Below are 12,211 nucleotides of genomic sequence, written 5' to 3'. Positions count from 1 at the left end.
ACTAAAACCCTCAGTTACTAATCATGCTCCCTGTTATGCTTCTCACTCTCCTCTCCTTTCTGTTTACTAACTCCCTCTCCCTCCGTTTCGCTCTGTCTTTACCCAATTCATCTCTCATACTCCTATAATCCCTTCCTCTCCTCAGATTCAACTTCAAGTGATCTGAACATAACTATATGGTGAATTAATCTTAATACTTTTGGGGTTTTCCCTTTAAGTCTTTCAGGGGCAAAGGTAACTTTCATACAAAAGAGATTTCTTTCCATTCTTTAGTTTTAATTTTACTCAGGGATCCCTTAAAGGGAGACAGTAGTTCTATTCCTTACCCCGCTCAGCCCCAGGAGATGTTCCCACTTAATGTCATAATCTTTCCTGATCTAAAGATTCTCTTCTGGCATTTATGAAATATGGTACGTTGTTTAGAAATCTAAAGGGCAAAAAATAGCTCATAGGGATCAAAACCTTTTTGGGTGTTTTTTTATGAGCTAACACAACATTTTTATCTCTCCTACATTTAACCACATTGTTAGAAAGGTTGCATGCAATAAATCTGAGCTCTAGAAAATGGTAACTGACACTATTATTACACATGGATTTCAAAGTACATATCTGGCACAGGTCAGTGGATCTGCATCTGATTATAACAGGGGTAAATTTGGCCCAATCACTTACTCAAGTTTAAGAGATGAAAATGATAAAGTTGGTAAATCAAATTCTTACTGTTGACAGTTCAATATTTACTTAGTCATTTGAGTTTTTTTAACAATAATGTTTGAAGCATACCATACACAGGCACTAATTAGTGCTTTACCAAATATTAAATATTCCATATAAAAACACATGAATTAACTCTACCGTTCAGCAGCACTATGGCACAATATTTTATTATGCAGCATTCTTGATGCATAATAAACAGAAAATTATTTTGGCTAACTGACCAAAACCAAGAAAATAAAATAATTTTTTTCAATAAAACAAGAAAAGGAATTAAACTATTAGTTTTAAAAGTTTCTAATAGAGTTTGCTATATTAGACTAAAATCAAATAGATGCTAAAGTTGCTTCTCTCCCAAAGGAAAAATATTTTACAGATATCTGGATATTTTAAGTAAAATAAAACAACATTTTAATGGGGCTTATAATCATTCTTTTTCATGTTGAAGGATCTACAGATTTTACTTACATCAAGAGACCCTTCATTGATAACAATGAGTCCCATGTTCTTTTTCAAAAGTTTGCACGAGTGACCTGTTAAAAAATGTTACAAATAACTGTTCCACCATATAACATTTATAATTTAACCAAATATTTCTTCTTTAAACTAAAGATGAAATTTTGAAAAACATTCAATGTTGGCCTAACTCTGACCTACTGAGAACAATGGTAAAATGTCTAACATGATAGCGTAGTCATTTTGCTAAGATTATAATAGTATGTAATTGTGCACAAACGTTTATAAATCCCATAACTTTCATGTACAAAAACCAATGGGAGTATGCAATTCAGGTGCTTGTATGCATAAATAGCCACGCTGGGTGTGTGCAAACACGTAAGGTGTGTATGCAGATAGGATTTTGTGTTTGTAAGTTTGACACATGCTAATGTATTGTACACAATTGTGTGTGCTTAAGACAAAGTCTCGCCTATTCTTTACAGTATTTATCACAAGAAAAGAAAGGCAACTTTTTGGAATACAAAATGTAAAAATAATTCCAACCAGCAATATTTGGCCTGATAATATTTTCTTCCTGTTCTTATGATGTTATCACTTGAACAGAACCATATTTTCACTAGATAAACTATTCTTACAGGATTTATAAAAATTCCCAATAAAACAGCCATAAGATGTATGTGACATCGCGCATTCATATTAGTATTGACTTGGCATTCTACTGTGATAACCTTTTAGGAACAAGGAATGGAAATAGACTATCTAGAACACTTTAAGAAAAATAACAATCATGTAACAATACTAGAAATACCAAGCTTGCTGATTCAGTGACAAACTGGTTTTGTTTTTGTTCTCTTTGGGTATGAGCTGGCAAACATCTATGCACATGTGTAAGTTTACTCCCACAACTAGTTCCATTAATATCAGTGAGCCTATATGCCTGAGTAAAGTGTTTGGAAGATGCGGCCCACTGTAGTGATGCCTCCAGAACTCCTCCATATGAGGATGCCCCATGTGAGCCAAACCATAAGAATATATATCTACTTTGAAATGCTTTAAAAAAAAATAAAAAACCCTGTGACTTCCACCTGTACTTCTTTATTTTCTTATAGAGCTGGAAGGAAAATGTGAACTTTTTTTCTATTTATCTTTTTGGTGTGAGTTCAATAAAATACTTTGCAGGAGTTCTGCGGTTTGAGGCTGGTCACACTTTGCAGCAGTATCTCCCAAATCAAACCTCAGAAAGAAATAGTTTAAAAATGTTAGGAACTTCCAGGACCAAAGTTTTGTTAAGATGGATTTGACTATAGATAAGTATCAATTATTTATGGAGCAAACCAATAAAATCCTTCAGGAACTACTTTTTAAGTGAACAAGCAGAGTAAAGCCAGAAAATTCAAAATTAATGTTGTACTATGAAATACATTGGTCTTAAGCTTTTTTCTCAAAATACTGCATAATCAGCTAGCACTTAAATCCTGGAGTGTCACATGATAATATTACCTCTACAATATATCCCGCTTGTCAGAAAGCATTTTTGCTCTAATTCCTTAGATGGCTTTTGTCACTAGATTTTAAAAGAAGATCTAACTACACCTCAGAATCAAATACAATACCAATGTTAATCGCAGTCTCTTGTTTGTCCCCAGTAAGAATCCAAATTTTGATGTCTGCTTTCATTAGAGTTTCTATGGTTTCAGGCACTTTGTCTTGCAGCTTGTCTTCAATGGCTGTAGCTCCAAGCAGTTGAAGGTTCTGTGAAAACACAGAATTAAAGACATAATTAAAGGACTTCAAATTGAAGTTACCTACTGAAATTTCCAATTTTTTCCACAACCTGTATTTTTAACATTTACTTTTCTGGTCTCTTCACACACACATCTCTTAAACTGTACTGATCACCTTGGTTTAAAGAACAAGGATTTTCCAGAGTATGTTGATGAGTCTTGAGAGCTTCCCTTTTCAGTCTTTATAGGCTAGATCATTTAGTCTGATCTATATAACATCGACCATAGAATTTCAGCATGTACTGAGCCGAATAAATTGTGCCTGACTAAAATATATCTTTCAGAAAGGTTTTCAGTCTTGATCTTAAGACTTCTAGAGATGGAGAATCCACCACTTCCTTTAGTAGTTCGTTCCGATGGTTAATCACCCTCACTGTTAAACTGTGCTTTATTTCTAATTTGAATTTGTCTGGCTTTAACTTCCAACCACTGGGGCTTGTTATGCTTTTCTCTATTAGGTTGGCTCATATCTTCTCAAGTTAAGGTACTTCATAATCATTTCATCTCTCAGTCTTATTGTTTAGATAAACTAAACAGATTGAGGTCTTTAAATCTCTCATTGTAAGGCATTTCCTCCCAGCCCTTAAATAATTGTTGTGGTGCTTCTCTGCACCTTCTCCAATATTTTAAATATCCTTTTAAAGCTGTGGACACCGGAACTAGGTGCAGTATTACAGTATTGGTCTCATCAATGCCATGTGTAAGAATAAAATTGTTTCCCCATGCTTCCCTATTTCTACATGCAAGGATTGCATTAGACTTTGTTGCCACAGCTTTGAACTGGGAGCTCATGTTCTGTTTGTGCTCTGTGACCCTTATATCCTTTTCAGAGTCACTGCTTCCCAAGGTACAGTCCCCCATTCTATATGTATGGCCTGCATTCTATGTTCCTAAATGTACGATAATTAATTTGTCTATTTTAAAATGCATTTTGTTTGAATGGGCCCATTTTACCAAGCAATCCAGGTCACTGTGGGTGACTACTCTGCCCCCATTATTTACCATTCTGTCAATCTTTGTGTTATCCACAGATGTTATAGACAGGGATTTAATTTGCTTCTAGACCATTGATAAAAATATTGAATAACTTTGGGCCTAGAACTTAACACTTGTGGAACCCTTGGTTGACTTCTTGAGATCTGTCAACTAGCCAGTTCCTAATCCATTTAATGTGTGCTTGTATATTGCTAATTTTTTTTTGAACAATGTTGTCCAGTACTAAATCAAATGCCTAACATAAGTCTAAATATATTATATCTATGAAGTTACCTGTATCCACCAAACTTGCAATCTCATAAAAACATGAAATTAGATTTGTTTGACAAGACACATTTTCAAGAAACCCATGTTGATTGGGATTAATTATATTCCCATCCTTTAATTTTTTACTGGTTGAATACTGTATCAGCTTTCTATTATTTAGCACGTGATTGATGTCAAGCTAACTGGTCTATAATTCCCTGGGTAATCTAGTTAGCCCTTTAGAATATTGGCAGTCTTTTGGAATTTCCCCAGTATTCCAAGATTTATTAAAAATTGACATCAACAGGCCAGTGATCTCCTCAGATAACTCTCTTAGAACTTTGGGGTGTATGCTCTCCAGGACTGCTGATTTTAAAATGTTTATCCCCAGTAGCTGTTTAGATATTGCTCTTCTAGCACCAGAACCTAAGTGACTTGTCAAAGGCCACAGAAGGTATGAATATAAAAGAAGAGATTAGTACTAAGAAGTTTCTGGTTCTTACTACTGTCCTCCAACCCCACTTTCTTTTAATATTTCCAAGTGCAAGTGTCCTATTTGAGCCCAGTCAACGCTGAGTAGAAGGCACGGAACAGTAAGAGAGATGGAGACAATTTGTAGAGGTGCTAAACACCCTCAATTCCCACGGTTTAGAATTCCCCAGTTAGAATTATGGGTCCTCACCGCCTCTGAAAATCGGGTCCTTTGTCTTCTTGTTAATAAATTCTGGAAATTCTATTGACAACAACTATTTAAGAAAATGTTTATATTCTGCCTTTTGTTGCTTTAATTTGTTCCTTTAAATTTATTTTTATTAAACCCCTTAGCATTAAATCTTGCTGTATTCATTAAATTTTCACTTTGGTTTTGTGCTTGGTGACCTCAGTAGTACTCTATTGTTCCCTTAATCTGAAAATTTATTAGTAGCTAAAAAACACTCTCCCTGCAAAACATACTCTTCACACATACATAATGTATTATTACAAAATGATTGAATGCATTTTCATCAGACTTTGAAAGAACAGCTGCTTTGGGGAACAGACCAAGCATGAAAAATTTATATTTAAACATTGTGACTGAAAATGGGGTTTTAGAACTGCAATACCATCTCAAACTAACTATAGTATTGCTATTTCTTTTATTCAAATGTATAAAACAAACCATCCTATGCTCTAGGTTTCTATGGAAAAGGTCTATGCAATGCTACAATACAGTTTAGAAACCTAGTAATATATAACTGATAGAATATGGATGTTTCTAGAAAAAAAATAATTCTTTTAGCCTTAGTATAATTTATTTTAAGATTAAGCTCTTGAACAATAACCACAGTTTCAACTTCACTGTGAACATTAATGACAGGATTTGAACTCTCTATGTGTTTCTGTACACATGGTTTGAACAATTACACTAGATTTAATTCAATTATTAACATTACTTTACATAAGGACTACACTAAAGGCAATGACATAATCTATACTGAATCTTGACAAAATCCCTATGATAAAATAGTTCCAATTTTGGGAATTTCAGCAAAAACAATTCATGGAAATATTTTTAGCACCTGAAGCATGACAGCTGGTGTATCATAACATTATTTTAAAAAAGAGGGATTACTTACTAGTAACCCTAGTTTTCGGAAAATGGTTCCTGTGCATATTCCCACTTGTGGGTTATAATGCCTCTGGCGTCAAGCTAACAAATGTTTCTAGCGAGCACTGATAGCTGGGGCTGCTCCTCCTTCACCCTCACAGAGGATTCCATGTGTGTAAAACCACCCTTTAGCTCCTTCCCTAACTTCAGAATGGTCTTCCTGAAATTTTAAAGCAGCGGGGCGAGGAGTGTGAGTATGCAGAGGAAACACAAACACTTACTAGTAAAAAGAAAAGGAGTACTTGTGGCACCTTAGAGACTAACCAATTTATTTGAGCATAAGCTTTCGTGAACTACAGCTCACTTCATCGGATGCATACTGTGGAAAAATACAAAAGATCTTTTTATACACACAAACCATGAAAAAATGGGTGTTTACCACTACAAAAGGTTTTCTCTCCCCCCACAGTATGCATCCGATGAAGTGAGCCGTAGCTCACGAAAGCTTATGCTCAAATAAATTGTTTAGTCTCTAATGTGCCACAAGTACTCCTTTTCTTTTTGTGAATACAGACTAACATGGCTGTTACTCTGAAACTTACTAGTAAGTAACCCCTCTATTTTTATTTTCCCTTAGAGTGGCCTCGGCATAGTCTTTTTTGTGAGAGAGAGAAGCAATCAGTACAAGCCCTTAGGAAGAAATTCTAGGTGAAAAGGACTGCAAAACTTCCACAACAGGCATAAGCACTAGATTACATTGTAAGGGACCACAATTTCAGTCTCCCACATCAGATGACAGCAACCTGAGAAACCACAGTGAGGAATAATTATTTTTAAGTAAATACATATACAACTTTCGGCAACAGCTTTGAAAACTCTACAAAGAAAACAAAAGGCCTGAAATGGATGCAGTCTTCAGACTAGTTGAATAATTTTTTATATATGCAGGTGCATGAGCACCTGGCAAGTCTTAATAAGGTTATAAAAGATACTTGGGGAAATGCATACAGAACGCTGGTCTGTTTGACATGACAACAGAGATGACGTGAGACCAGAAACAATGATTTTAGGACACTGACTAACCAAATATGCCATATGGACTAGTTTATAGAAGACTGGCCATTTTGCCTGTATCTCACTAAGTCCAGGCAGTAGTTATGGATGCGACAAATTCTCTTATGTGTGCGGTGTGGCAGATCTGAGAGCTTGGAAGCATGAAAACCTCAGACTATTTTAATCTATAAATGATATATTTATCTTTGTAAATTAGGAATTGTATTCTGGTTCCATGGAGGAGGGTTACAAAGCTTCCTGCAGGAACGAAAGTCACTGGGGGGTAATTAATGCAAATCTCTAAACAGCACTGGAGAAGTACCACCTCCCAGTGGGAAATTGCATATAATGGTTTTGACTGGGTTAAAGAGGGCCAGAAAACAAAAGCCCCAAACTGTATAAAAGCTCAGCTTGAGCTGATTTAGAGGGTCACAGATTCTGAAATGAAAAATGGACAAACTTGTGTAGAGACCTACCAGGATCCCAGGCGGATGACAGGTAATACCTGGTAAGCTTAGCATGTGAGTATACTGTTTACTGATTTATATGCTTTTGTCTTGCTTTGTGAAAGCTGTCTGGTCATTGGTAAACTAGGTCATAGCACTGGAAGACAGCAGAAATGCAGGTGCTGCACTAAAGTAAGATCCACTGGGATAAGCACAGTGAATTGCAATGGAATTGCAGCCTAAATCTCCAGTCTGAAGGAAGAAGAATGTGTGTTCCTACCCTGAGAAAGGGGATGTTTAAAGGTATGAGCCTGTGTGGAGTGACTGCAAAGAAGCCATGAAGAAGTCAGAGGTGCAACTTCCCTGTGACAAATGGCACAGATGATATTCTGACATTTATCAGACCAGAGATTCCAAGAGCTTTGAGAAGCAAGACACCAACCCCAAATCAAAAGAGAGGTGCACCACAGGAAATAACCTTGGGGCAGCTAAAAGGCTATGCTCTCCCTGTGTACTCACAGCACAACCATAATTCACAATCCATACGCCTTTGGTGCAGCCATGAAGGCAAAGCAATTACCTGATGTAAGCCTAGTGGTACATGGAGCAATCCTTCCATAAACTAGGATATTGCAAGGTGAGAGGGGATTGTTGCTCCAAGCATGTGAAGATGAAAGCTGCAGTCACAACCCATACAGCCTGCACAAACAGATAACATGGCTCTGAATGTTCCAAGTGTTAAAGATGGCAAGGTTGAACACAAGAAGGTCCTGCTTTCCAATTAAACCCACCCCCACTACACTTCTGAGAAACACTGTCACCAAGCATGTCAGAACTCTCATCAAGCGTGTCAACCTGAGAAAATTCAGGAGGTAGATTCTTATTCCCAACTTTAAGACAAAGTTCCAGAAATTTGGAAAGTGGTGCTATCATCAGAACTAGGATGTTTGAACCAAACTTCTAAGACCTGGTTATGGCTATGACAACATCTTTGCCATGTGTGTCTGCAGGTCAGTCCGATCTTCTGATCCTATGGAATCAGAGGGAACACATAATGCAATTCCTGATTCCTGTCCAAGAAAAGGGAGCTTGTTATTGGCAATGGGTCTTATTTCACCCTGAAGCAGAACTGATGACAATGGATATTCTTCTTGTTAATAAAGAAGCCTGGTCTGGACATACGCCTTTTACATAATGCCAGACTGAGGCCAAAATAAGACATTTGTGATTTTGGCAGATAGGTTTATGGTTTTGAATCAGCAGATGTGATATATCTTGATTTTTAGTTAGGCTTTTGACACAGTCCCACCATGACATTCTGATAAGTAAACTAGGGAAACGTGGTTTAGGTGAAATTACTTTGAGGTTGGTTCAAAAATGACTGAAAAAACATATTTAAAGAGTTATTATCACTGGTTCAATTTCAAACTATGGGAATGTATCTAGTGCGGTTCTCCAAGGGTCTGTGCTGGATCTGATACATTTCAATATTTTCACTAATTACTTGGATAATGGCATAGAGAGTGTACTTATAACTTCTGTGGATGACACTAAGCTGGCTTTGCAAGCACTTTGGAGGACAAGATCAAAATTCAAAATGACCTTAATAAATTGGAGAATTGGTCTGAAATCAACAAGATGAAATTAAATTAGGACTACAGTTAGGATGGAAAAATCCCACGCACAAATACAAAATGGGGAATAACTGGCCAGATAATACTACTGAAAAGAATCTAAGGGTTACAGTGGATCACAAATTAAATAAGAGCCAAGAAAGTGATGCAGTTGCAAAAAAAAAAAAAAAAAAAGGGCTAATATTCTGTGGTGTTGTAACGGGGTCAGCACCCACTTCTTGCAAGCGCCCCCTCTGGCTGGGTGCATCCACAGTCTTTAACTTTAAATCAGTCCAGCCCTGGTATGAGGCTGTATCCCCAGGGCTTCCTCCCTGGAGATACTATCTTCCTGCAGCCCTCCCCAGGCTCAGTCCTTACTCAGTGTCTGCAGCCAGCTGGGAGCATCTTCATTGTTCCCACAGTCTCGCTAGCTAACGGTCTTTGGCTCAGTCCTAGCAGCCAACCAGGAGCCTCTTGCTCCCCCGTCCCTGCCCCCACTTAACTGTCCGTTGTGTTGCATTTCCCTCAGCCAGCCAAGTACGCAGTCCTTTCTTTTCCAGCTCCAAGCAGCAATTAACTTCTGCACCGTTCTGCAGCTCCTTTTATATAGCCCTCCTGGGCCCTGATTGTTTGCCTCCTCTGCAGCCACTCTAGCCTGCTTGGAGGACCTCATCACTGCTCCTTTCCTGGGATGGGTGTGGCAGAACCCTGAGGCCTCCAGCAGGGGCCTTTAGGCCTAGTCCACTCCATCACAGGTGTATTAACAGAAATGTCATATCTAAGACATGGGAGGTAATTGTCCCACTCTGCTCAGCAGTACTGAGGTCTCAGCTGAAATACTGTGCTCAGTTCTGAAGGCCACACTTTGAGAAAGATTTGGAAAAATTGAAAAGAGTCCAGAAGAAAGCAACAAAAATAATAAAAAGTTTAGAAAACCTATCCTGTGAGGAAAGGTTTAAAAAACCTGGGCACGATTTAGTCTTGAGCACCTGTTGCCTGGAGTTTGGCGTTCTCCACAGGTCTTCCCATCGTCCCCCTACTGAGTCAAGAGCCCTATAACTACCTGCAGTGTTTGTGGGCATCTCCCAATCACCTGCAGTTGTCTTTCCCCTCTCCTCCTGTCCCTTTAAAAAGGTTTCATCGCCAACTAATGCTGTTACAGGTTCTACTCAGAACATGACCAGTTCTACTGATTTCTTCTGGAGTGACTGTCACAAAAGGAATGCCTAAGGCCTCAGCTGACTAACTCTAGAGGCTCTGGGAGAAAACCATTGGTAGATATCTCCTCTCAATGGTGTTTAAATGAGACTAGGATAGTAGATGCATATTTTAGGAGTGCCAATTCAATAGCTCTCAAAGAATCAGGGGAGTATGTTGCCACCTATAAAAAACAGAGATAATGATGCCAGGTTCTCAGAACCAGACTCAGCCAATGAAGATAAATATGGGGGCCTATGCCATTCAGGCTAGGCCTGGAACATCACAATTTGTGATTCTCCTGAACCTGTGACAGATCAGGGCACCTTGGTGACACTGATGTAGACAATAATACTCCTTAAGAAAATGATACCTCAGAAACAGTAAGTCATGTCAGCATTAGACACAGCTGTCCTGAGCAAACCTGGGGATGTGAATATTGTTGACACTGAGTACCAAACCATTTTGACAAGCAGTTTACCCAAGTTAACGGTACTGGATCTTGCTCCCAAACTACGTGTACCCAAGGATTCTATTTCCACTTGAGCTGCATAAAAACAATACTTCTTGGAAGAAATGCCTTATGTGCCTAACTCCAAGAGAGGGTTCATAGCTGAGAATTGCAAGCAGAAATAGGCACCTCTTTGAAGCTTGGACTTAAGTGCCTATCTCTGTAAGAGGACTGGGGCTTATGACACACTCCAGTCATCACTATTTCCCATTAACTAGCTTGCTGGCTTTTGTGAATCACAGTCTAAGACACCTATCTCACCCTATTAATTGTATAGGGAGCTTAGGCATCTTTAGGCTTTGTGAATTGCAGTGGTGTTCCTATGATTTTCCAGGCACCAAAACTTTAGGCATTGCAATCTCAGTGTCACAATGGCTAAGTCTTTTTTTGACTCTAGCCCAGGTAAATGGTTCATCAATGTGAATTGTGCTGGATCCATACTACTAGACCCAGTCAACCTGGAAGGATCTGGAGACCAATTCTCATTATCCTGGCACTGGACCACTTTAGGCAAGTGGTACACCATCTGAGGGTACCAAAGCCATAACAGAGTCAGATGACCCAGGATTATTGTAGGAACATTAATGGGCACTGGGCCACTTATTAAAGTGGTTCTCCAGAATGCTGGATCCTAGGAACTGGACTCAATAGATCTGGATGGATCTGCAGATGTCTATGGTGTCAGAACCTCAGCATCTTACCAGGTCAACTTCTAAGGATTCATGTACATCAGTGTTAATTAGACAATGCCAGGATGTCGACATAGAATTAGGTCAACTCTGGGGGACACAGGAACCTTGGCATTGAATTGATGGTGCCAGGAAGCCGGCATTAAATTCAGTCAACCCCTTGGGATGCAGGGACTTTGGTTCTGTGTCAACAGCACCAGAATTAGGCACTATATAGGTGAACCCAAAGGTATTTGGGGACCTTGGAGCTATCAACAATGCTGGGATGTTGGTGCTGAATTAGATCAACCAAGAGGGATCTGGGGGCCCTCAGGGCAATGCCAATGGTGCCTGGACCTCAGTACCAAATCAGGTCAACCCAGAGGAATCCAGGGACCTTGAGGCTGGCCTGCATTGTGCACTGAATAGCACCATGCTCACCCAGATAAGACCAGAAAATGAAGGCTGCTTAAACTGGGCACAGAGTCACTTAGGTTAGTGGTCGTTCAAAGTCAATAATGGAGTTGCACATTGCCAGACTTGGTGGACTGGGTCTGAGGAGCTTCCCCAACCAGTAGGAGTGGGTGTGGCCCTTCCACTCCTATGGGTCATACAGACAATATCTGTGCCCAACAGGTACCAATTCTTTTAAATCTAACTAGAAAGAAAATACTCCTGCTCCACCCTCACAAATGGCAGAGTTAAAATAAAAAAGACCAACAAGGAAAGTTTTGAGGACAGATATCACAAATAATCCATAGCTGGAAAACCTCTATGTGAAACACCCAAAACAGAATACTCATGTTGAGAGATCATTCATGGTCTAAAGTGAAGGATCAATACACCAGTTCCATAACTTGACTGCTCTGCTAAAGGCTGCTGGACCTGGCATCGCCTTGCTTGTTCACATAAAACACTGCTGCAGTGTTGTTGGTG

At 38.9% G+C, this 12,211-nt stretch overlaps 1 protein-coding gene across 1 annotated transcript in view; it reads right to left on the bottom strand.

The window, feature by feature from the left end:
* Window positions 1–12,211, bottom strand: part of ATP8A1 (ATPase phospholipid transporting 8A1) — a 247,394-nt gene that overhangs the window by 100,231 nt on the left and 134,952 nt on the right. Inside the window, exons 24-25 of the mRNA XM_077815716.1 lie at window positions 2,787–2,925; window positions 1,183–1,247 (exon numbers count right to left, since the gene is read on the bottom strand). Coding sequence (XP_077671842.1) covers window positions 1,183–1,247; window positions 2,787–2,925 — 204 coding nt within the window. The remainder of the gene's footprint in view (window positions 1–1,182; window positions 1,248–2,786; window positions 2,926–12,211) is intronic.

Source organism: Eretmochelys imbricata, chromosome 4, assembly GCF_965152235.1.
Source record: "Eretmochelys imbricata isolate rEreImb1 chromosome 4, rEreImb1.hap1, whole genome shotgun sequence".
Lineage (NCBI taxonomy): Eukaryota > Metazoa > Chordata > Testudines > Cheloniidae > Eretmochelys > Eretmochelys imbricata.
The sequence above is the reverse complement of the archived record's forward strand: the minus strand, read 5'-3'. Positions and strand labels throughout refer to the sequence as shown.